Raw genomic sequence first — 25,189 nt, forward strand, 5'->3', positions numbered from 1 at the left:
TGGAAGGATAAAAAGTCCAGCATGGATGGATTCACACATGGCAAGACAGGCAATACATGACACGGAAAGGAAAGTATCCAACACATGAATTAATGTTTTTCAACAACACGCAACAAGCCTCATCTCACACAGTTCAGGGACGATCATAGTTCGGCGACATGTCAAAATCTTAGTATTTGTCATTTGCACTTAAGGTATCTGCCCATGTTTAACGCCGTCTCATGCACCACCACAACCTCTTCTTAGATTCCGGCCCAGTCGGAAAGAGTGGACGCTCCAGGTATATAAAAACAAAGTCGTGTGTTTGTCATGCAAGTAAAAAGAGGTTGAAACCCCTGTCGCCCCAATCCGTTTGGTTTTTAATAAGAAATACTTTTTTATTTCATTCCCCATTATCCGTTTAGACGATGGCGAGCTTGGTGGCGGCAATGTCGAGAGCATCGACATCGGCGGTCAAGCGGGCGAAGGCCTTCTTGGATCCGTCGGGACGGATGAGGGTGTTGACCTTGACGGTGGTGACGTCGTACTGGGTCTTGAGGGCGGCAGCGATCTGGCGCTTGTTGGCCTTGGTGTCGACGATGAAGACGAGGGTGTTGTGCTCCTCAATCTTCTTCATGGCGCTCTCGGTGTTGAGAGGGTGGATGAGGATCTTGCCGGCATCGAGACGGGGCTGGTGGGGGATGCTCTTGCGAGGGTACTTGGGGGTACGGGAGAGCTCCAGGGTCTTGGGGCGGCTGCAGATGTTTGTCAGTGGGCATTCTTGTCTGTGAAGACTTGGTCGAGAAAATTCTTCTCGTGGTGTAATACTCACTGGAACGAAGTGCTGTAGCGCACCTTGCGGACCTTGTTTTGGTTCTGTGATACTCTTAGCCCGGGTTCATCTTCAGATCTCGTCTTTTCAGAAATGCGAGATTCGAAGCGGTCAGAGATGGGGTTCTGACACGGTTCTCAGAGTTCAGGGGAGTCTTACGCCGCCACGGAGAGCCGACTTAGCAGCAGCATTTGCCTGCTTGTTGGCCTTGGTGGGCTTTGCGCCTATATGCAGAATTAGCTTTTGTTCTCTAACGAGGGGATAAGAGTGTTTTCTGCGCAATTGCAGGCCATAGTCCCGTCCGGGGATTTGTTGTCCATGTATCCAGACGTATGCGCCGTGATTGCGAGTTGGGACGTACCCTTGTTGTCCTTTGGTGCCATGTCGTCGATGGGTTGTCGTGTCGTGTCGTGGGTTGAGGTCGAAAAGAAAGGGACTGCGATGGGTTTTGGGCTTTTGTGAATTCGGCTCGCTAAATGTGCTGGAATCGGTTTGGCGTCACGCTAGTGCTCAAAATCTTGGCATGGTCCTCCTCGATTGGTCCGTGTCTGGCGTGCAGGTTGCGACCAAAGCAACAAAAAAGAAAAATTCGGAGAAATGGTCGTCAAGAAGCGCCCAAAGTCGCTTTCGCATGGAAGGCCTCCCATCAGCAAACCTTCAGAGCGCATGAGCTCTAAGCAGTCTCGCACGATCATTCGAACCCATCACCGGTTGCATAAAGAGCATGCAGCAGCTGTGAGAAAGGGAGATGCGCAGACAGCGGCTCGGGTCAAGCAGGCGATCGAGCAGAAGAGCAATCTGAAATTGTACCAAGCAGCCAGCAAACAAGGCCAATCAAAGGATCGAGGTGGCGACTCTAGCAAGCTCCTCGTGCAGTGGATGCAGGAGCACAAAATCATACACCCGAACAAGGACACTAATGCTACGACAACCAATCCCTATCAATTATTGGAGGTTGGAGCTCTCTCTACAAAGAATGAAATCTCGCGCTTCCCGAAACTTCTTCAGGTCACCAGGATAGATTTGAACAGTCAGGAGCCGGGAATCCTGCAGCAGAACTTCATGGAACGACCACTGCCATCTGTACCCTCCGACTACTTCGATATCATTTCGCTGTCACTCGTGCTCAACTATGTATCAGATGCAGTAGGACGTGGTGAAATGCTTAAAAGGACTACAGAGTTCTTGCGGCTTCAGACTTCTCAGCCAGAAGCAGCCAACGATGCACTTCCGTTGCTATTTCTGGTCCTCCCACTGCCTTGTGTGGCCAATTCTCGGTATCTGAATGAGCAGCTCCTCGAGCGCATCATGACTGGTCTGGGCTATCAGGTTCTGAACAAGAAGAACACAAATAAGTTGTGTTATTACCTCTTCAAATTGACTGGCAATGTCCACGGAACAAAAGCAGATAAGCGAAAAGTAAGAGATGGACCGTCGATGAACAACTTTTGCATCGTCGTAGAGTGAGACACGCATCGTTACATGTAATGTCTTCATATGAAAAACCCGGGACCATTTGGGAACCACGGATTGATGAAGGATCTTTGGGCTATTCCTCTACCAGATACAAGCTCCCGCAGATATCTTTCCCGGAACTTACCTCAGTCAAAATGCCCAACTGCCAGACCAGGCGATTGAAAGCAACTTACCATCCGCGATCATGCGAATGACGGTGGAAACTATGTTGGACCAACCAACATTGCTGTTTCAGAAATGCTATGTGCAGCTTGCCAGAAGATTTCGGCATCGCATAGAGCACTCTCGAATCTGGGATCTGGACAAGATTGGACCCCAGACACTATAAGAGATTCGGCACCGGCAGGATTTCCACCCGGTTATTAGCTGCGAAAGACTGTCTGTTCTCTTAGCCACTCCATGTACGCAGATCCTCTTGATTTCCTGTCTAGCAGGGGCATTCGAACGAACTCGGAATTCTCGTAAACTTCGTCTCGCGCGTCCCGCTTGTAGGCACTTGATGAATGTTATGGATGCAGTATTCTCCGTGTCGAGATCAGGTCGTCACACAAAGTGCTATAAGCGTGACAATGGCATGGCAGCTCCCCGATCCATGAGGATAATGTTATCGTGGATTAATTGGGTAAATGAGAAGGCTATGTTGCACAACCAATCTAGAGTTTTCGTGCAGCTGTCGCCAACTCAATAGCGTAGGAATCAACCCCCTCCTGGTGCCTCAATTAAGCGATGTGCAACTATTGATAACTTGCTCGTTTTGCACGTTCGCGGCAAATTGGAGATGTCAAATACGAAGAACACTTCTGCCATCATTGTAGTTCAACCTGAATACTATCTCGGAAAACTGCGCAGACGGGGATAGTTTGTTACTGCGTGTGTGCTGTCAATGGTGTTGCACAACAAGATCAAAGCGAGACATGACGATAACTTCTGTATCAATAGAAGTATAAATGCAATCCACGTTCTGTGATTCGCGTTAGTAACATACTAATTACCGGTATCAACACATTACGCACGCTGCCATTCGGATCTGACGGGTTCCCCGGCGAAACCTTTCCATTTCCATCGCGTGGCCCGACTCATCTCGCCATTGTTTGATCGACAACAAGGAACTGGCCATCGTCTGCTAACGCTCTCCCAACGTGCGCCACTCTTACAAGTGTACAAGCAATTTCGACTCCACTGTAAATTATTTAACAGCGGCCAGCCCATCGCTTGCTTTGTTCTAGCGTAAGAATAATTCGTGATCGGGATGCGCGCAGCGAATATTGCATGGGTGCCTTACGATTTCCGTACGATATCCTGGCTTCTAGTTCCTTACAATTTCCACAATGCGAACATAAGAGATTAGAGACGTTACCATTTGGGGCGTAGAACTGGGTTACGCTATCAACCCCTCAGGTCTTTCAAAATGAAGTTATTTCCTGGCATTCCCTTCTTTCTTCAAGAGCTCAAGATCTCCCACTGACAAAAATCAACCTGTGTTTTTGCAAGCCGCTGGCTGCTTTCCATTCATTCATTGCATCTGTTGTGAGTCGTTGACTCGATTCCGTTCATTACACATCCAGCTATTAGCTACCCACGCTCTTTACGCACAACTCGAAAATAACTATACATTCGTTATCAAAACATTTTCCGATCGAGATCAACAAAATTCATCATGAAGTCATTCGCCAGCCTCATGCCACTCATTGGCCTCGCTGCCGCTGCTGAGTGGCCGTCGTATTGCGGACCTTCCGTCGTTACTGTCACCGAGACCAACTACCACTATGTGACGGCATCTTCTACCCCAGAAGTCCCCTCTACATCCATTGTATACGTTATTGAGACACCATCGCCAATTGCTCATGTACCTCACTACCCTCCTTACTCAAATGGAACATGGAACCACACCGCAGTTCGCCCAACGACCCTGAGGACAATCACTTATGTTCTTCCTTCTTCCGTCAATACCGATGTTGAGACGGTCCAGCCCGAGCCTACCTCCTATCAGGCTGAGCCAACCTCTTACCAGGCACCTAGCCCTGCTGAGACCAGCGCAGAGCCTGAGAAGAACACAGCTGCTCCTGCTCCCGCGCCAATCCCCACTTCTGAGACCCCAGCTGCTCCCGCTCCTTCGGCTGCCCCAGTCGAGGACTCTACTCCTGAGGTAGGCAAGGAGGCCACTTCCGGCAAGGCCACTTTCTACGGCGGAAATCTCTCCGGCGGAATGTGTTCTTTCACCGGTTACACTCTCCCTGCAGGCCTTTTCGGAACTGCATTCTCAGGTGCTGCCTGGGACAATGGCGCAAACTGCGGTCGCTGTGTGAACGTCAAGGGACCTAACGGAAAGACCATCAAGGCAATGGTAAGTCATACGGCTTTGCAGGCTTTCCAACAATGGCCATGTCGGTGAGAACCCCAACTAATGTATATTGTGCTATAGGTTGTCGACCAGTGCCCTGAATGCGAGCCTTCCCACCTCGATCTTTTCCAGGACGCCTTTGCCCAGATCGGTAGCATCTCTGATGGCATCATTCCCATCTCTTACGACTTCGTCGACTGCGGTATTTCATCGCCAATTACTCTCAAGAACAAGGAGGGCACCAGCCCTTACTGGTTCTCGATGCAAGTCATGAACTCCAACAAGCCCATTTCCAAGCTCGAGGTCTCTACCGATGGCGGTAGCAGCTGGAAGAGCACCACTCGCCAGGAGTACAACTACTTCGAGAACCCCAGCGGCTATGGAACAAGCTCTGTTGATGTCAAGGTCACAAGCACTGACGGACAGAGCATCACCGTCAAGGATGTCAGCATCGCTGCAAGCTCGACCAAGACTGGATCAAGCAACTTCTCCTAGGCTCTCTGCGATACGAAGGGCCGTACTACTTTTTTCTATGTGTCGATCGATTGAATGATGTCAGAAACTGTTTCGCTTCTTGTATGTATTAGCCGATGCCTTCCAAGAGAAGATACCATTTTCACAAAATATGCTCGCCAAGTTTGCTGCTTTGACTCTTATTTGATGTTGTGATATAATCTTGCATTTAAAGTGCATTGAACTAATGAATTCTGCGTAATCAAGTGTATCTAGACTAAAGTAGCAAAATTTGGAGTGCATGTATATCGAGGTAGCAGGCCTACATATGAGCATGGCATTTCTACTGAGACGATCCACAATGACGCCGATAGGCCGTTGCACATATGGCTGCTTTGGCGGCGGGGTGAAGCGTGATCATTTGAACCGCCGGTCTGTGCGGGATGAATCAAATCGCTAAGCTGGCTGGGTATACAGCAACCTCTCCTCTAGGGTGTAGCGGTACTCGAGCAGTATTTCATTCGTCAGCAGTGGTGCGCATCTTCATCGATATACTTTCCGTAAAGCTATCTTGCACTGAATGAACGGGAATGCGGCCATTTGTGCATGCAGTTCTGGGTACATTTTCCGTTAACAGCACAGTGTCTACACATAACAATGGCGTCCCTTCCCATCAGTAGGACTGTCAACCGCCCAGTCAAAACGTGTACAGAATGCAAGCAAGTCAAGGTAAGCCGTAGCTTTTATGGAACCTGATCTTTGTACCTTAAGCACGGAAACTTATGAAGGTAGTTACGTTGCGATTCTCGAGAAAAGTACCCTGCACCATGCTCAAGATGCCAAACCCGTCGCTTGCATTGTACAGTCGACTCTTCGTTCAGGCGAACACCTGCCCGAAAGTAGGTCACAGGACTATCTCAAGGCTACTCATGAACAGCATGCTGACTCCTCAACTGGCGAGTGGAGGAAATGCAGCGACAATTAGAGGCGTTCAAACATCAGCGAAATGACCACCCAGCACGATCCACTGGATCTTCCTCTGTTGCGGACCTGTCCAACGTTTCTCCACTTGGTGACACGGAGCTTGATTGGAAAGTACTATTTGACTATGATCAGTTGCAGCGCAGCGAGTATTCCCTTGGCGACTGTACGTTGGAGAAGGAAATGGTCATCAGCATTTACAAAATGTGAGCACTTTATGACTTCTTGCGCCTTGCAATGTCTCCGTATACCACTAACATATGGTATGTCAGTTTCGCGAATCATTTCCATCCTCACTTGCCCATACTTGAGCCGACAATATCGATTGACCTATTGCATAAAACATCGCCTTTGCTATTTTGGACCATTATCGCTGTTGTACTTGCTCGTCGAATAAAGCCCGACTATGCTCAACTTTTTAGTGGGCTCAAAGCATCTTATGTGGCGCAACTCAATAATGATATATTGAATGCGCCATTGCCGCTCCATGTCATTCAAGCTATGTTGATTCTAATAAACTTCCCCTTCCCTGTGGATCGTCAGAGCAAGGAACCTAGCTGGTTATACTGTGGTCTAGCTGTCAATGCAGCGCTGTACATGGGGCTCCAGAAACCTACCCCTATACAGTCATTACGAAGCATCGGTGTCGTGCCTGGAGCGTTACGTGCTAGAGCAAGCACTTGGCTGGCATGCTTTTTGTCAAGTACTTCGTGAGTATCAACTTTTCCGTGGCCAGTGCCGACATTAACACCGTGTAGCTTAAGTATGTTTGTCGGGTTATCGCCGCTGATCAATGGTAACTCTGAGTTGGATACTATTGAACGTTATACCCGGGAATTTGCGTTCCCTCGCGAGTATGTCTACCAGATCCTGGTGCAACATACTATAGCCAAGTACGCAACTGTACTGCTCAACGACTCCAACACAGCTGTCAGTCTAGCCATTGTCCAGCTGGTCGACGGTGAATTGGACGGTCTCAAGTCAAAGTTGTGCAACGAGTTCACTCCAACGATGGAGTACAGCGTTTTGGTGGCTAAACTACATCTATACGCTATGACTGTCGTGCGTATGCAGTCCGATTTGACTTCGAGAAACGTTCTTCTCCAACTTGGGCTCTCGGTATCTCTTCGAATTGTGTACCTTATCCGAGAGGGGTTGGCTTATGAGTCTGAGGACAACACCGATATTCCCAAAGAAAATTTGCCCCTGACGATTCCCAAGAATCACTACCGCGGCCTTGTACTGGCATCAATATTCCTGCTCCGGTACTTTGCATTGAACAACCATGCTTCTCCTGAAGAGCAAGAGCTTGCTCGCAATCATGTCGCAATTGCGCATACCTACTTCAAATCTGTGTCCGTAGAAGCCGGCGATGAACAAGACCGGGGGGCGATCCTACTAGCATCTCTCAGCCAACAGAAACCTATGGATATTGACAGCATGAAACTTCGGGTTTCTGATCGCTTAGGTGCTTCTTTGGTCTACGAAGCTATCACCACTGCCCATGAGCTTCGAAACGACAATATTGAAGCCGAAGAAACTGCGCCTAAGTCGACGGATGATGCCGAGGCAGGGGCAGTCGAGCAAGGTCCACCTCCATTGAATGAAGATATTGTTATTCCAGAAATTATTGACCCTATGGATCTCAACCCACTGGATTTCTCTCTGCCGGCAGATTTATGGGGTGATTCAATGTGGGGAATGTTTGATTTCAATTCTTTTCCAAATCAGACCTTAGAATAGAAGCGATCCATTCTCCCCAATCATCAGTACAGAGGCAGACTGTGGTCTTGAAGGGTCTCATTCTGTTGTGTACAGCCTCTTGAACGGAGTCTATCTCGGTCCCCCAAGGCTCAAACTAAGATCTTCAGGTAGCTTCATGTTCAGCAATCCCAGGTATTTCTGCGAACCATGTACGTCGTTCTCCATATAACCACCATTGGGTTCAACCTTGCCTTTCCTAGTCCTTGGGATGGTCACCTTATAGGCCAGGGCTTGGTCGAAAAATCCGCTCCAGATGATGTTCTTCTCCTCTGTTGCAAGTACTCTCGAGATCACAGTATCATTCAAGAGGTTAGATCTCTTCACGAGCTCGAATCTTTCCTTGTCATCGAATAGAATGTCGAATGTAATCTCATAAGGGCCGGAGTTCTTGGACCGTAAGACGCTCGCCAAGTCATCCAACGTTGTAGGGGTTTTATGTCGTGAAATCTTCGAGGTCGATTCGCCTTTCGCTGGACTGCTTGCTCTTGCCTTAACTGTTACTTGTTGTATAGCAACGCCATTAGATGATGACACATCGGCGGGCACTATCTTCCCTATTCCAACGGTTTTAGTCGAGGCTTGGAACAAGCCTTTTCCTACTGCCTCTTTCCGAAGTCTCTCTTCCCCTTCCTCAATGTCCATTAAATGATATATCGAGAACTTCGAACATGGCCCCAACTCAATGCAAGTCTTTCCACCAATACCGAAGGCAAGATTTCCGGACGTAGCTTTCTGGTCTAGATAGCTTCCGTGCTTTTCAAGTTAGCCATTGTCTGATGCATGCTATGAAAGGTCTGCTCACAATGGTAGCAATTCTAGCTGTACTGACGACGCTGGCAGCCAGATCTTGAGAGTCTGCTAACGCTTCGCCGACCAAGAAAATCTCTGATAGTTCACCCAACTTATCTTTGACTGATGATACTTGGTCTCTTCCATAAGTATGGAAGTCGAGTTCCCAGCTTCCATCTACATCCTCGTGCTGCATTTTCACATACGCTTTTATACGACTTAAGAATGAATCCAGTTGCCCGATTAGAATTGCTTCCAAAGAGTCAATATGCGTCTTATCTATGAATTAACGTGTGGTACTTACGGTCTTTCATACTCCCCATGTACATAGCTCGATAACCAATTACACTCGCCGCTTCCAACTTTATCTGATACTTCGTTCCAACGTCTCTTGAAAACGTGAACAATGCACCTCTGACGCGGAGAGTGCGACCGTCAGGCAGTTCCTCAAAGGTGGTTGCTTTCAGATCTAGATAGCCTCCGGGCCCGCTCAGAATATCCGGCCTACTCTTCTCGTATAGTCCATGCGCGGCTACCGAAGTCGAAGTACATCGCGCATTCGGGTCGCTAGGTGAGATATCGAACGTGCCATCAGCGTACACTGTTGCACTGGCTCCGGAGGACTTTGGTTTCGCGCAAGCACCGCCGCATTCCATGATCTTCCCCATATGTGTGAAGCCTCCCCAAAGCTTTTGCGATGCCAGTGTTGTCGTCGCACTCGGGCGTGTTTTCGATGCAAATGCAGCATATGCTACGTAGGGCGAGGGGTCGTAGGCACGACCACCAACAATAATGTTGAAATCAGGATTTGCATTCATGGCATCTAAGAAAGGCTCCAGGCCCATCTGGGAGACTATTCTCGGTACTGACTCAATGTCTTCCTTTTGCAATGCCGGAACTACTGTGCCACAACCAGTTATGGCGCCCGCTTGCAAACTATCAAATACGAGGGATTTCTCTAGTTCAGAATATATTGATATAACCTTGAAGCGGTATTGTCTGTATGGCGTGTTAGCATGTTTGTCTTTTCCCAAGGGCTCGGCTTCAGTACTCGTTGCCTGGTTTATCACAGATTTCTTCAATGACTTGCACCATCTCCCGAACATGCTCGTCACTCCCATCCCCTCCAGCTGAACTAAAGATTAAAGGTACCTTGAATTCGTTCACCAAACGGAGCAGCTTGGTCAGGTCGCGTGCGTAAGAAGAGCGAGGACATGTCATGGTCCCCAGTGCCAACTTGTCCGGGCCACTGTCTGTCGAACCCGAGTCTAGAATTATCGCGGTCGGGACGTTTGTCGAAGAGTATCGCTGGACATCACTCCTTGTCTGCTGCTCGTTGAATCCATACCCAAGCATTCCGACTGGAGTTACGATGTGGCATACGGGTACCAATTCATCCTGGAATTGTGAGGAAATAGTGAACTCGCCCATGTTGGATCAATCAAGGATAGGTAAATCAATTCCAGATTATCAAGGTTGAGATTGTCAGCTCAGTGTTCGAAAAATTTATATTCGAAATTGTGATCCCGTTATCAATGGAGAGTTCAGGCCGAAAACACTTCGAAGTACGGAGTAGATGGCATGTTATATGGTATCATCCTTTGAGCGAAGTCCTCCATTAGAATGATTAACGGGTCAACAAGCCCGTATTCAGAGACGTATCAGGACCCATACTGCCACAGGATCGTCCGTTATGGCCGTCCGCACCGGCAGCAGCAGGTCTTACGTATGCGAAGATCGCTCCATGTTGCGGTTCTCGCTTCAGAGTTTCCACCTCAGCAGAAGAGGTTTGGCACCAACCATGCTAAAGAATTATCTTGAACATATTTATGAATTCAAAAATGACCTTTTGTAATATCAAAGTCTGTCCAAACAATGGTGGGATTATGTCAACCAGACACCATAGTTATCATTAAGTCTCATAACACAGGTGGAGGCACATAAGTGCGGATATCGGAAAGAAGAGAATTGTATGCAGCTTCTAAACACACTTTAAGTTTGCTAAATGCACTTTGGATCCATACACATGTACGGATTATGCCTGGCAGTTCACCTTAGACATCGCAAGTCCAACGGGCAGTCCACGGGTATAACGTTGCTTAGTCATTCACTATAGGACCGCGGTTTCGATCTGCGCTAGCGTCTCGGCATCAAGACATCATTTCGAGATCCGCAATAAAGTTTCTAAACCAGAATCTCAACTAATATCAAATCCAAACCAAACCTCACAATGGCAGACGTGCAATCCCCACCCGCTGCTGCCACGGCAAGCGGTCCCACCTTAGATCCGGCCGATGAACCATCAGCTTCATCCTCGAACGCGCTCGCGCCCATGACCACAGAAACCACCATCATAACCACCAACGCTGAGGGAAAGAAAGTGAAGAAGATCATACGTCGCAAGCGGCGCCCAGCACGGCCGCAAGTAGACGCCGCGACGTTCAAGGTCGAAGAAGCGCAACCCACGGGAACCATCTACAATGTGTGGTACAACAAATGGAGCGGTGGCGATCGCGAGGACAAGTACATGTCGCAAACGGCTGCGCCAGGCCGCTGCGTTATTGCGCGTGATTCGGGCTACACCAAGGCGGATAGAGTCTCTGGGAGCTACTTCTGCCTGTTCTTTGCAAAGGGTACCTGTCCCAAGGGCGTCGACTGCGAGTATCTGCATAGGCTACCTACGGTCACGGATATCTTCCCTAGCAACGTCGATTGCTTTGGCAGAGACAAGTTTTCCGACTACCGTGATGATATGGGCGGTGTGGGATCATTCCAGAGGCAGAACAGGACACTCTATGTCGGACGTGTACGTATAAACACACCCCCTTGATTGATACCAATCCCCTTTCAGCAGCCTGCTAACACTTTGTCTGACAGATCCACGTCACGGATGACATTGAAGAAATTGTTGCCAGACATTTCCAGGAATGGGGCCAGATCGATCGTATCCGTGTCCTCACCGCCCGCGGTGTCGGTTTCGTAACGTACATGAACGAAGCCAATTCGCAATTCGCGAAGGAAGCAATGTCGGATCAGTCGCTCGACCACAACGAGATCCTGAACGTACGCTGGGCCACGGTTGACCCAAATCCCGCGGCTCAGAAGCGTGAGGCCCGTCGTGTCGAAGAACAGGCTGCCGAAGCCATCCGAAAAGCCCTCCCGGCTGCATATGTTGCCGAGATCGAAGGCAGGGACCACGAGCAGAAGAAGAGGAGGAAGATTGAAGGGAGCTTTGGGCTGCAGGGATATGAGGCTCCAGATGACGTCTGGGCTGCAAAGGAGAAAGCTGGCTGGGAGGCTTCTGGACAAGTTGGTGCGCCTGAAAGGGCAGGGCTACTTGAAGCAGGCGACGGCAACGAAGAAGACAATGAATATGACGGGTCATTCGGATCTCTTGCTCAACAAGACAATACTGCCCCTACCGGAATTTTGTCAGGATCTACACTAGCTGCCTTGAAAGGCTATTCGGCGACCGCCGCACCTAAGAGAGCAGCGCCTTCATCCGGTCCTTTGGTAGGCTACGGGAGCGACGATGACAGTGATTAAAACGACGTTTGATTTGGATTAGATATTTCACTCCGAGCTGGTTTTTTTTTCAGCATCGGGCCCGTGTGCGCCCTGGCGCCAGATCCTCTAAGAGAACATTAAGTTTCAAGATTAGTTCCATGCACCGAGGAAAATGTACAACATCTGCAAAGGCATGGCGTAATGTATATAAATGATACCCTTACTGTAAACAAAATTTATTGCTATCAGCCTCCTAGGCATGCAAAAAGTCAACTTTCAATGCGTGAATGTTGCTTAGCTTATGTTTATTAAGTCAAAGTAGAAGACAAAAATGTAGTTCTTCATGGCAGATCGGTATGCATATTGTTCTAAACGAGCGCTATAGAATGTAGTAGCAAGTGACCGTAGGGTGCGTGTGGCGCGCAAGCTGTAGATGAAGGCCCGCATCTCCTGGTATTCTCCTTGCCCACCGCTACCTAACAGGCTCACTCATCTGTACATGGCATTACCTGCTCCTCGCTCTTGAAAAGTCGTCTCGCTGCTGCCAGCTCCCCTGCGTCTTTGTCTGCGCAACCGATACCGCAATTCTTCTTTCCACAAGGCATCCAGAACCTGTACTCGGCCACTTTCGTCTCTGACAATGCAGGCAACCCCAGCAAGCCAGAACATGCTGGGCGATGAGACTTGTATACCAGGCCGAAAGGACTTATGGGACTCCCGATATATGTTTCAGTGCCATTGGCAATCTGTACCGAAGATAGGGACGAGGGTGGTGTGAGAAGAGGTGTATGAAGCGATACAGCAGAGCTTGATCCTAGCGAAGAGGCATTACCGTTGTGGCTACTGTAAAAGGGGCTGAGTTGATTGTCTTGGTGGCTAAGTCCGCACAGCTGGTAATTTGGGCTCCCATATGGTCGTTGCTTGTTGGCTTTTCCACGTAGCATTCCCACACGGGGCGATACAGCCTCGGCCGTACTCATCGGGGATCCAATTGAACCGACTGTGGAGAGGCTAGGTGACAGTGGCATATCCTGGACGTTGGGAAAATTGCCAATGAAACCATCTGGAACGAATGGGTTCATCTGTACGGGGGCCACACTAGGTTCTGAACTAGCTTGCTGTGAGATATTTGAAAAGCCACGTCCACATAAATTTAAAGGAAGCTTGGGTGTAGCACATAAAGAAGAGTGACTCATTCCTTCCAAGTTGTCTATTGGAGAAGGAAACCACTCTTTGGCCGACGCTGTTGGCGACAGCGGACTGAAATAGCCTGGATATCTATCCCCAGAAGGCTGTAGATATCCAAAGCTTTGCTGTCGGTAGTCCCAGGCTCCGGTATTCAATCTACACATTCCTGTTTTGCGAAGCAGTTCTTCAATCGGACTTGATAACGGCGTGTTGCTCTGTGAGCCATCAAAAGGTGGTACCTTCGCATCTATGTTTGCCACAGGAAACCGCAGTCCTGGTGGTGTCAGGCTGTGCATGTTGGGGGAATGGAAATGTTCGCTTGTGAAAGCGCTACATTGCTCACTACCAGAACCTAGAGTGGGCATAATTGAGGATCCCGCGGAGGTGATTCGGCGAAGAGCCTGAAGTTTTGTATGATCGTGTCTCGGAGTTGTAGCGAAACGTGCATCGTCAACGATCCAGAGTCCGCCATATTGCCACCATGGAAAATGACGCAGGAAATGATCTTCCGGGTAAACATCGTATCCAAGTGTCATAGACCGAAAAAACGCGTAAAGGAATCGACAGCCGGGGAATTGGCGTAGGACCTGCCAACTCACATATTTAGCCCAGGTCTTGAAAAAATGGGGAACGAGCATCTGGACGAGAAAGGCCATTTTCCAAGAAGAGCATGAATAAATATCACCAAGCTAGATCTCCTGTATATTCTAAGGCAATGATGTGAAGGAGAAAGCGTGATCGGTGTGAGGAATTCATACATCCCAAGCAGGGAACATCGGTGGATGTGCCGTCAGCCTACGTTGATTAGTACTTGCTCCGGATCATTTCAAAATGACACTTACATGAGAATCTCGAAGGCCGCAAGTTTCCTCAAGTGTACGGATTCTCGTCGGTAGTTGTACATGACTTCTGGGCGAAATGTCTTCAAGTTCTTTCGTCCCAGTAATCGGTGCATAGCAGGGCAAGTATGATAAGTTGGATCAAATATGACCAAATTACGAGTACCATCTTTACGATACTCGAGGCCGACTATAGTGAGAGAGTGGCCGGGCTGTTGGAGATATATTGGTGGCAGGAGAGTCTTGTAAACATTCGAGTCGTCGTCTTTGATAGCAGCCTGCGCGAAGTACGCTTCGACGGCGAGAAGAAGGTGTTCGTGTGCCTCGGTTCGACCATCGCGAGAGTCTGTGAACATCTCGACGGCACAGTCAATCTCCGAACTGAGAAACAGTGCTTGTGCCTGTCCTATGTTAGTTTTTTCGCTTGGTCTATATTGTTCAACGTTATGCTTACCTCTGGGGTACCTATGTACTTGCGTGTTCCCCTTATACCACCGGTCTGGGCGCGCCCTATCTCGTTGATTCCCTTGTCCCATGCGCGCTCTATCAACTCTTGAAGCTCCAAGATGCCTGGGGTGCGTCCAGGAAACTCTTCGTGACCCTGGGCATGTGTGCCTTGTATGTAAGAAATGAGCATTTGTATGTTTCTGTATCCGCAAAAGCTGCCTTCTTTTGGAGTCTTCCCGATGTGGACAGTAGCTGGGTGGCAGTAGTATGCCTCTTTGACGGTTCGATCCAGTGCAGACAGTTGGGCAAGAATGGGAATAAGACCAGGGGTCTCGTTTTGCACCCTCTCCTGCTTGATGAGGCGACCGTCACGGCCAATACGGTTTATCGTTGTTATCTTTGGCCCAGCTGCTAGCTGTTCATGAAGCCACTTTGGCATGCGTTCCTCCCACGCATGGGGCCCTAACTCAGAGCGCTAGAGATTGCATTAGCAGAGTCGAATTAAAAAAACAGGACTACGACGTACCCCAAGTCGTGTTGGATTTGGTGGCGGCTTAATGGCTTTGTTCAGTTTTGCCAGAGGATTGAAGCCCATGATACTCCTGGACAAAGTACTCTTCTCGCTGCTATTGGAATCACCCCTTTTCCGGGTCGATCGCTTCCGGTGCTTTGATTTGCCATGATGCCGGCTGCCAGTGTCTGATGAAGCTGCGTCAGAGTCCGGGCTGCGTAATGAGGAGCCATGGAAACGATCCGAAGGATAAGTAACGTTCGTGTAGTGATGCATGTTTCTCTTTCGATTCTGATGATAAGTATTACTAGTCTCGTCGGAAGATAATAATTCGCCGGTGTGCAGGTCGAGATGATAGTTGAAGTCGGTCAGGAGTACAACTTCACCGCAGTCGGGCTGAGGGCATGCGACATATCCAGAAGGTATGTCCTGATCGTCCTGCTGTGTTTGAACTGGGGAAGGTCGTGCTGGTAGAGGTGGAGGCAAGGGCTCGGGGTCATCCTCGATCTTGAAAGGTGAGTCCTCGGTGTGCACTTGCTCAAAGTGAAGCTGCATGACATAGTCATCTGATGGAAGTGCTCTGTACTCACAGAGCGGACATTCCAGTAGCTCCGCAGAATATGTCATGGCGGAGTATCCCGTTTGAGGTGTTGAGTATTATTATAGTCGCGTATGTCAATGCCTTTTTATGCTTGATTTTGCAAATATTAATGTAAATTTTGGGGAGTCGTTCAATGGTTAGCAGCAGCTAAATTTCGCATTCGCGTGTGTAACCGTATGCTAAGAAACCGAGAATGTCGAATTGAGCAAGATGTGCTGCTGAAGCTGTACTTTTGTGGACGTTGGTAAGGAAGGGTACGTATTCAATCTGTTACTGAGCCACAGACCGCCACGCAAGCTACCGTGGAAGCCAACGGCGCGTGTAACTCGGAAGATAGGTGCCGCCTCAGCATGAATAACGTGGTGGGCTTATAGACTAGACGAGCAGCTAGATGGAGGCGCAAACATATTATTATTAGATATTATGGGAAGCAGTGAAGATGAGGGAGCAACAGTCGGATGATGAACATTGAAGTTGAGGAGGATGTCCCGGCAAAGGTAAATCAGCTTGCCAAGGCTACACGACGACTTCCATCAGCTTCACCGCTAGAATCAACCAAAATCTAGATCAGTACTCTGTATCTCCACACTTTTAAACTCACGAAATAATTCTAGGACTTCAAGCTTGGTCTAGGAATCTATCGATACTAAAAAAATTCCTATTGTCTCATGCAGGATCGCACTCACATTTAAATTACGCATTCCTAGATGACAAGCTATTGAATTAACATTAAAAATACATGTATTAATGCAAGGTCTAATGTACATGAAGATTTTATCCTCTAACCTTGGGTATCTCAATATACACACGAAAATTATTTACTGAAGCATCTGCTGCATGGCATTCAGTCTGTAGCTCTCCCTGCGCTCCATCAACTGTGCGTGCCGACCGCTATCAACGATCTCACCACCTTCCACGACAAAGATTACATCAGCCTTCTGCACTGTATGCAATCGATGCGTGATAGCCAAAACCGTCGTTCCTCGTGCTGCTCGCTCAAGACCCTCTTGCAAAGCTGCCTCGCTGACAGCATCCAATGCACTTGTACTTTCGTCAAGAAGCAACAGGCGGGGATGGCGAACAAGCGCACGCGCGATCGCAAGGCGCTGTCGTTGACCGCCAGATAAACGTGATGCAGAGGGGCCGCACTCTGTATCGTAACCATCCGGCAGTGCGATGATGTCGTCGTGGATGTTTGCAAGCCGGCAGGCTTCTTCAATCTCGGCATCCGTGGCTTCGTGGCCGGGAACGGCACCGATGCCAATGTTGAAACGCACACTACCGTCGAATAGTGCGGGATCCTGAGGCACGAGTGCGATGGAATCCCGGAAGGAGTCGGCTTGCTTGCAGATGTCGTGGTCGTCGATAAGAATTTCTCCTGATGTGGGCTTGTATAAACGCTGGACGAGATTCATGATGGTGGATTTTCCGGCTCCTGAGGGGCCAACAAGACCACAGAAGCGGTTGGCTGGGAGCGTAAAAGACACATCATTCAGGATATTGACATCTGGGCGGTTGGGGTACGCAAATGAGACTCCCTTGAAAGCCACTTTTGAGCCACCACGGTGTTTGTTTTCCTCTGGACTGCTACCTTTCTTTCCTTCTCCGATAGCCTCAACATCGTCATCGGGCTTTGCGGAGTCTCTGTCAGACTTGCCAACATTTAAACTGGTTCCCATATCTACTACCGCCATCACACGCGACAAAGCTAGCCGTGCTCGGGAGAACTCTGGTGCAAGAGAGAACATATTTCCCCAAAGCGTGACGCTTGTCAGCATTGCAATGAGAATGATGAGAAAATCTCTTTGGGTGTATTCGCCCTTCATGATGCGTTGAGATCCCCACCAGAAGGCTAGAGCATTGGCGAACGCGAAGGTATTGGCAGACAACGCAAGCCAAACATTCGTAAAGATGGAAGCTCGAACCACCTGCTTTCGTGGGGCGCTTAGGAGTTGAGTGAATGATTCCATGAATTCATTCTCGAGTGAGAGAATGGCAACGGTTTTGATGGACTGGATTGCTTCGGTCGCCAATGACGTGGCCGTAGAGAAAGCTTCGCGATGTCTTTCCTCATACCGTGCTAACATGCGTAGCTGCATGAAGCCCGTGGCGAGTAGGATCGGGACCGTGACCAGGCAGACAATAGCGATCTTCCAAGCGAATACATGGGAGACCACAATGGCGAATATAATGTTGAGGAGGATTGCAAAGACCGTGCCGAACGTCGATCCTGAAAATGCGCCAACAGCAACAGTATCCTTGGTGATGATCGAGAGGAGGCCAGTCGGGGTACGTCCTTCCGATTGGTGCCAATGAATCTCTTGCTCGAGCAATGAACGGAAGGAGAGAACGCGCAAGTTGTAGAGCATCCTTTCCGCAATGATTCCGAAGCCCAACCATGCGAGGAAATTGGCGACAAGCTCGACCACGGCCAGCATGAAATAAAGACCACTGAAGAAACTGCCTGCCCACAAAATGTGGCTAATAGTGCTCTGGCACGGGTTGAGGGCGCCAATAGTAAAACCAAAGATGATACCAGCAGCGGAGTACGTGGCTCCCACGAAGACGACTGCGATCGTCGCAATGACCACCCAGCTCCGTGATGGTCGAATCAGCCAGGCAATTCCTCTCATCACGGAGCTGTAAGGCCTTACAGCATCCAAATCTTTGTCTTTAGGATCTTCGCTGGCCGTAGACTCTTTGCTTCCCTTCTCTGCCACTTTTTCGGAGTTCTCATTATCATTGACAACTTTGGCATCAATGTCCACCGCTTTTCCAGCCACGGAAGTCTCAGCCTTTTCGCCCAGTTCAACTTTGTCACTGTCAAGTGTTGATGCGTCGAATGAATCTCCTGACACGGACCCGACCCCAGAATGGCCTACAGATTGTAATTTTGCCATGCGAGCGAATGCACCGTCGTCTTTCGCCATGAGTTCATTGTAAGTGCCTTGCTCGACAACACGGCCTGCCGACATAACCACAATGTTGTCGGCATTTCGAATGGTGGAAAGTCGGTGCGCAATAGATATAATCGTCTGCTTCTCGGCTGCTGCCCGCTCCACGGCGAACTGAATCCTCTTCTCTGTCGATGAATCAAGGGCCGATGTAGCCTCATCCAGAACCAGGAGCTCAGGGCTCCGAATGAAGGCTCGCGCAAGCGCAACCCGCTGTCGTTGGCCACCACTCAGCAGCGACCCTTTGGGACCAACAGGTGTACCGTATCCCAATTCCAGACGCTCAATGAAGCTTGCTACATCAGCTTGCTCTGCAGCATGTTGAATGAGGTTAGCGAGTTCGACAAACTGTGGGCCCAAAGATGATGCTGCCGATAGAGCATTCTTGCCATGCGAAGCTAACTTCGCAAGTTCTGGACCCTTGAGGAGAGGCTTCAGATGTTGGTGTGCAGGTTTAGGCGAGTTCACCAGTCCAAGTGCGATGTTCTCGAGGATAGAACGGTCGAGGAGGGAAGGCTCCTGTTGGACGAAACTGATGAAACTTCGGAGGGATTTGACGTTTAGTTCCCGGATGTCGTGGCCGTCGAGTTCGATGATACCCTCCGTCGGGTCATGCAAACGAGCGATTAGAGCCGCAACGGTCGATTTGCCGCTTCCTGAAAGACCGACGATAGCAGTGTATGAACCAGCCGGAAATTCCAGATTGACGTTTTGTAGGACAGGCTGGCCTGGGCGAGACACATACTCGAAGGTCACATCTCGGAAAGCCAGGGATTTCGTCATTTGCGGTGGCATCAATTTGCCAGCATCAGATGTACCATCAATATCAGAATGTGCATCAATGTCCGACTTCAGACGTTGATACGCTGCAACAGCCCCGCCAAGAAAAGGTAGAAGGGGCGCGATTCCTCCCAGCATGATGCACGCGTCAATGAGAAGATACACAACAGAGTATATGGATCCGACGGTGGCGCCATTTCCGTTGTTTCTAGCAGCGTCGGCAATCTGCTTAGCCGCCTGCCAGAATGCAAGAGCAGACCCTGCATAAGCAATGAAATAGAGCAAGCCGGTCTGTACAGAAGCCACCGCAGCCTTGTTTATAGCATGCTTGCGAGCCTGGGCCATGAAACTGGAGAATTTGCCTTCGAGACGGGGGGCTGCACCAAAGGCATGGACAACCGCGATGTTGGACAGAGCTTCAGAGGCGATCGAGGAGGCAGAGGAAGTAGCTTCGGTTTGTCGTGTGACGTGTTTTCCAATATATTTGCTACCAATAAGACCAGATAGAAGGAATGCGGGTAGCATAGAGATAAGCATGCCAGCAAGCTTGGGCTGTTTCGAGAAGGCTATGACAAACGTCGTGACGAAAAAGCTGAGAATTGTGATGATGCTTCCAACCTTCTCCGAAGTACCGGCCTGGACCGCAGTGATGTCGCCATTGAGTCTACTAGATACCTGGCCAGATGAGCCGCGAGTGTCGAAGAACGCGGGAGGCTGCTTCAAAAGAGAGGCGACATAACGGGTCCGGAGGCGTTGGGCGAGGCGCTGGCTGCTGATGTTCCAACAGGTTAAATGGATATAGACGAGTACAAAAGAGATAGCGCCAATGTATGCCGTCTTGATGACCTTATCATTGATTGAAGCCTCGTATCGGAAAGCATCTGATGTGTTAGGGGCGGCTTCGGCGGCACAGGTAGCTCCATTCAATTCATCGACGAATTGTCCAAAGAGAACGGCCAAGAGTGGAAATGGTATGCCAGCCCCAATGGCAGCAACAGTACCGGTAATGACAAGCGTAATGTCGATCCACGTTGGTTGAGAAGCAAAAAGAAGTTCAAAGTAAATGAAAAGACTTCTGAAGGACTGAGAGAATGTCAGCTGATACTGCATGTGACGATGAACATGGGGAACGAGTTGTTCTCTTACAGATAGGATACCTTTGGATTTCTTGCTACTCGAAGCTCCAGCTTGAGAAGCCATGATCGTCACCTGCAGGAAGAACTCCTGACTGCGCGAGAAGGTGGCTTGTCTGGGGTAAATCGAGGTGTGATTGGAACCTCAATCCAACGAGTGCTAAAGACTCCCAAGTCGAGAACAAATCCTTTGAGGTCTATGGTAAGAACGACCAACAAGCTACAAGTACCCAAGGCTTGGAGGGAATGGGCTTTCTAATAGACAGGCGCCTGCAGAATTAGTGGCAAAAGGAAGACTAAATATCGGCGCCTCTCGACAATGACATTCGTTGAGCCATGATCAGTAACGCCCCACTGATCCGGGAGATTTAATGGAAGAGCTAGAGGGACGAAGTCAACATTGGCTTCTCACGCAATTTGCAGGGTACAGCATCATCGAAAGAGGGAACCGGGGCGAATAACTGGGCACAGAGAGGAGCCCCTCAATGGGTTAGAGGCGGGTGCAGAGGCGATTGAGGACAAGACTGAGTTCGAAGATGCAAGGTTGCAGATCGATGAGTGGTGGTTGATATTGTGCCCAGACACGGTCAGAGCCTGAACGACGTCGAATATACTGAAACGGGTTAGCAACAGCCCGGGGATCGTTGGCACCTTGTTTGGTCCTCCGCCCGCTCGGAGTCTTTTTGTGGATCCAACGACAGCGGGTGGAGGCTCGGATCAGATAAAAATTTTCACACCATCTCGGTCGGGAAATGCCCATCAGTGATCACATTGATATTCCCACATTATTGGATGTGTGTGCGCGTAGAGGACGCCACACAAACAGAAGGGGGTACCTCTCCTCTACGAGCGGTGGCCCTGAGCGGGCTGCTCACGTCTGACCGTCTTTTACATAAGAATCGACAGAATTTCTATGAGAGAATGCACAGACGTGAGCAGCCCGCACAGGTAGCCCCTTGTACGGCATCCTGGATCTGATAAGATGAATGGTCCCCTGAGACTCTTGTGTGACCCTTTCGATCGGCATTCCCCATCGAAACCTATCTTGTACGCACCAGCCAACGCCAGTCGAGACAAGCCGGCATCGGCGTGTGTCTCTCTTGACTTGACATGCACGTACAACTGTCACAATGTAACGACTGACGGGATCAGTAATGAGAGAAGGCCTCGTCTCTCGGTCGACAGGGAAAGTGGAAGATGAGCCGAGCGGGGGCCATACACCAACCTCATCAGCAATTGACCCCCTGAGACCACCACTATGCTTAAAGCACACCAAGCATGCTCTAGCGCAACTAGGCGCAATAGTAGTCACATTCAGCCTTCCCCATAGTCAGAATATAATAGTAGTGAGGAGTTGGTAGGCTCAGAAGAAGTTGAAAAGATTACAAGGATAAGAATTACTTATGTTAACGCTTTCATATCTGCAGCAAGTAAACTAGATGCAGAGGGACAGGCAGCTACAGAGGCAAGAAAGGTTAACAGCATCAATACCTACTTTAATCAATCTACCTACTAAGAGAATCTTAAGCACTTAGACGTTTTGCGAGCTAAGCTTCCAGATCTTGGAGACGAGTTCGTCGAAATTGCGGGAGAAAGGGCTCGAAATTTAAAAACTTTGTAGTCCTAATACTCACAAGGTACTGAACACATAGGTTTCACTATTAGTTGACACAAAGGGCTTGATCGCTAGCAGTGCAAACGTTGCTAGTGCTATTTGGCCACATCGATTCGTCACGCATACCCTAAAGGCTCTCCTCAATAAGTACCAGTCGTTCTCATTGGATACGCATACACCTGCTTTGAACGTGGCATTAGGCACTTCTGGTAATTCCACTTACGTTGTCTATACGCCACGTAGGCAGATACACCAAAGGCACATTGCCTATGCAGCCAACGCCTAGATACCTTTCTTTGTGCCAGCATTAGAAGGCAAGATTACCAGAGGCCGTCTGCATATAAGCGCGCAATTAGGCAGTGCTCCCAAAAGCCAGAGAATAGCACTTACTTACAGGTAATGCTAGTCCATCCTCTAGTCGGGCATAGACGTTGTACCGGACGGGTGTGGTATATGACTATGTCGTACAAATGCCACGACATAGGGAATACATGTACGGAGGAGGACCCAATCGCGCCGCATCTTCAAGGGAAGGAAATGGGAACGATAGCACCTCTCCCGATGCTGCAACAGCTGCTTATCTTAATGGAACATTACCAACCTACTTTGGCTACGAAAATTAGGGCAAGCTGATCAGTTGCTAAGGGGAACTGAGCAGACTAAGCAAGGACTAAGGAGATTAGATATATAAGATTGTCAGATTTCATATGTAGGAATTGTTCGTAGTCAATATAACATTGTACCTGAGTCTTTAGAATCAACCATACAATAGTAATCAAGTTGTCAGGACTTGATCAGAGTTCACAAACAACTGTCCTGATACACGCCTTATCTTTATCAATCTACGAAACCCTCTGCAACGCCTTCGCCTTACCCAGGTAAGCCAGATCTAGTCGTTACAGCATGACGTTCGTGTACGTGTGGTTCACGCGTGAGCTTCTGTCTGATCCCCTTCAGGCTATGCATCTAACGATACTCACTTTCGCTAAAGTTTGCGATAGACCTCATACTGGTCTTCTATTAGCCTCTGGCAGGGCTCTGGCCCCAATTTTCCATTCTTTAAGTCAGATTCCAAGTGTTGTAAAACGGGTAGCGGTTGGCTTCTTCTTTGATCTTGCAATTGATTATCACTTATGTATTCGTAATGAACGTAACGACTCCCACTTTTCCTTGACCTACTTCTAACCTGGCTTCAGCTCCTAAGCATGACCATGGCTTGCCAATTGAAGAGGACAGGGGTTCTACTTTGCCGCATGTCGGAATTCATGGCCGAGGACAAGGTTCGGGATTCATGGCCGGCGCGGGCACGGTCCATGACAATTAGACATTTCGGGGCTGATACAAAAGGTCTTAACCGGGCATACAATAAGCAGGTGATTCTCCAGGACAAGCCAGACATCGTGAGCGATTGCTGCCGAGGATCGAGGTATATAATGTGCGCCCCGCGTCTGATATCATGGAATGACACAATATAGCAATGTATGTTCCATGCAATGGCTGTACAGACCAAGAGAGCTCTGGTAGACTGGATGGAAATTCTGTATCGAAGCGGCTCGCGATTGATGGCAATCAATGTACGCAACTGTAGGCCTGTGATCGAGGTTCAAACCATAGCCGATATAATGTTTTTACCAAAGCAAGGAACCTTCACTTTAAATCCATGTAGCTAGGGCTGCACCTCGGCACAGATATCTGGAAAGTGTTTTCCGTAGGTTTCGACAGTTTCCCTAGACAATTTCACTGGCCATGTGGAGGAAGATTGCATGAGTAGGTGGGGGAATATGTCATTTGAACAACGGCCGGTTTTGGAGAGTGACAGCCAAAATCCCGCAGACTGCATGCCAACCATAAGGTGGTATGTATTAGTGCCCGAGTCTTAGATGATCAGCATGCCGAAACATGGCCAGTATAGGTTCGTCGGAGCGCGCAATGTGCAATTGGCGGTGATCTTACCTTCAAGGGTTCTTGGACCAGCCACATTATGCGTTGTGCCGCTTCCCATGCACTCTATGGTTTGAGGGATGATCTGATAAGATTTGCTTTTAAATGATCTGATAAGATAATGTCACTCCGACATAACACAGCGCGCTAACATCCCGTTATATGACGAATGGCTGCCGGATCGGTCCAATGCTGGTGAGTGTTGCTTCATTGTCCACGAAATGCAAAGAAATGGAGGCTGCAGCAGCTTTTGTAAGTCTAGGCACTGTATTCAAGATGTTGTTGCTGGGTATGGCGGTAAAGATCAAATGGCTTTCCACCTGCACGATTTTCTTTCATTCACAGGCGAAAGGGAAAAGTTGTAGCTGAGAATTGGTGGTAATTGGTACTGCTCACATGAATCCAACTTCTTTCCAGCGCAAATCTATCTGGATGATTGGCCATGATCTCGGGATTACGGTTGGCTTTCTCAGCGTCACCCGCTGCGAAGATCTCATCTGATGTAATTCTTCAGGTTCAAATGTTTTGATCAAGGCAGCGTATCCGATAGATTCTCGCAAAGATGCGACTGGGAGGGAAATAGTAGGCACAGGGCCCGGCACCGGATCAATGTTCTCACACTCTAATGCGATGTCTAACTCTCTTAGCAAGATCTGTACTTACACCAATGGTACCATGGCTGATATTCCGCGCATACAAGCTAAATGCTTATATTAGGCGAACAAGATGCCAAGTATGTGACAAGAGACATTCACAAAGCTTACGAAACTTTGCATCATATTGCATGGTTCACGGATATGCTTACAGATTTGGTAAAATCCTATAATACTGTTGAAATTTTGGGGCGTCAACGTTGACCAGCTTGACTATTTTGAGTGGTCCACATCCCGTCCCCTACTCTATGCCTGCCCTATCACTATAGGCCCACACGTCGGTAACAGGGAATGAATGTAAGGTAGCATCTTTGAGGTTGCATTTTGACTGAACTCAACGGATTTTTTTTGATACCCCCACGTAGGGTGTCGAGTGATCGTCCAGGCAAGAGCAGGTTCTGGCAG

At 48.9% G+C, this 25,189-nt stretch overlaps 7 protein-coding genes across 7 annotated transcripts; 4 read left to right on the top strand and 3 right to left on the bottom strand.

Annotated features, from left to right (window-relative positions):
• Nucleotides 1-614: 614 nt before the first annotated feature.
• BU24DRAFT_435202 (uncharacterized protein) lies at nucleotides 615-2,278 on the top strand (the record flags this gene model as incomplete). The annotated part of the gene is made up of 2 exons (XM_033530075.1): nucleotides 615-626; nucleotides 1,421-2,278. The coding sequence occupies 2 exons, from the start codon at nucleotides 615-617 to the stop codon at nucleotides 2,276-2,278; spliced, it is 870 nt and encodes a 289-aa protein (XP_033381197.1).
• A 2,155-nt stretch (nucleotides 2,279-4,433) lies between these two features.
• BU24DRAFT_315338 (carbohydrate-binding module family 63 protein) lies at nucleotides 4,434-5,117 on the top strand (the record flags this gene model as incomplete). The annotated part of the gene is made up of 2 exons (XM_033522868.1): nucleotides 4,434-4,631; nucleotides 4,710-5,117. Coding segments are annotated over 2 exons (606 nt in total), but the record flags the coding sequence as incomplete, so codon positions are not given.
• A 674-nt stretch (nucleotides 5,118-5,791) lies between these two features.
• On the top strand, nucleotides 5,792-7,850 carry BU24DRAFT_259854 (uncharacterized protein). Its single transcript, XM_033522482.1, has 5 exons — nucleotides 5,792-5,810; nucleotides 5,874-5,980; nucleotides 6,043-6,268; nucleotides 6,335-6,772; nucleotides 6,821-7,850. Coding segments are annotated over exons 2-5 (1,650 nt in total). The 5' UTR covers nucleotides 5,792-5,810; nucleotides 5,874-5,979; the 3' UTR covers nucleotides 7,806-7,850.
• Nucleotides 7,851-7,895: 45 nt separating this feature from the next.
• Nucleotides 7,896-10,305, bottom strand: BU24DRAFT_484675 (uncharacterized protein; the record flags this gene model as incomplete). Its single annotated transcript, XM_033533353.1, has 4 exons — nucleotides 9,667-10,305; nucleotides 8,920-9,614; nucleotides 8,629-8,867; nucleotides 7,896-8,579 (listed from the first exon to the last, which is right to left on the bottom strand). The coding sequence occupies exons 1-4, from the start codon at nucleotides 10,044-10,046 to the stop codon at nucleotides 7,896-7,898; spliced, it is 1,998 nt and encodes a 665-aa protein (XP_033381200.1). The 5' UTR covers nucleotides 10,047-10,305.
• Nucleotides 10,306-10,776: 471 nt separating this feature from the next.
• On the top strand, nucleotides 10,777-12,375 carry BU24DRAFT_374691 (RNA binding protein). Its single transcript, XM_033524572.1, has 2 exons — nucleotides 10,777-11,421; nucleotides 11,493-12,375. Exons 1-2 carry the CDS (start codon nucleotides 10,846-10,848, stop codon nucleotides 12,159-12,161), a joined length of 1,245 nt encoding a protein of 414 aa, XP_033381201.1. The 5' UTR covers nucleotides 10,777-10,845; the 3' UTR covers nucleotides 12,162-12,375.
• Nucleotides 12,376-12,607: 232 nt separating this feature from the next.
• BU24DRAFT_396069 (DUF1671-domain-containing protein) lies at nucleotides 12,608-16,159 on the bottom strand (the record flags this gene model as incomplete). Its single annotated transcript, XM_033525284.1, has 5 exons — nucleotides 15,123-16,159; nucleotides 14,604-15,071; nucleotides 14,153-14,550; nucleotides 14,069-14,105; nucleotides 12,608-13,897 (listed from the first exon to the last, which is right to left on the bottom strand). The coding sequence occupies exons 1-5, from the start codon at nucleotides 15,732-15,734 to the stop codon at nucleotides 12,608-12,610; spliced, it is 2,805 nt and encodes a 934-aa protein (XP_033381202.1). The 5' UTR covers nucleotides 15,735-16,159.
• A 258-nt stretch (nucleotides 16,160-16,417) lies between these two features.
• On the bottom strand, nucleotides 16,418-21,129 carry BU24DRAFT_396071 (P-loop containing nucleoside triphosphate hydrolase protein). The gene is made up of 2 exons (XM_033525285.1): nucleotides 20,589-21,129; nucleotides 16,418-20,525 (listed from the first exon to the last, which is right to left on the bottom strand). Exons 1-2 carry the CDS (start codon nucleotides 20,640-20,642, stop codon nucleotides 16,527-16,529), a joined length of 4,053 nt encoding a protein of 1,350 aa, XP_033381203.1. The 5' UTR covers nucleotides 20,643-21,129; the 3' UTR covers nucleotides 16,418-16,526.
• Between the last annotated feature and the right edge of the window lie 4,060 nt (nucleotides 21,130-25,189).

Source organism: Aaosphaeria arxii (genome assembly GCF_010015735.1).
Source record: "Aaosphaeria arxii CBS 175.79 unplaced genomic scaffold BU24scaffold_7, whole genome shotgun sequence".
Taxonomy (NCBI): Eukaryota; Fungi; Ascomycota; class Dothideomycetes; order Pleosporales; genus Aaosphaeria; species Aaosphaeria arxii.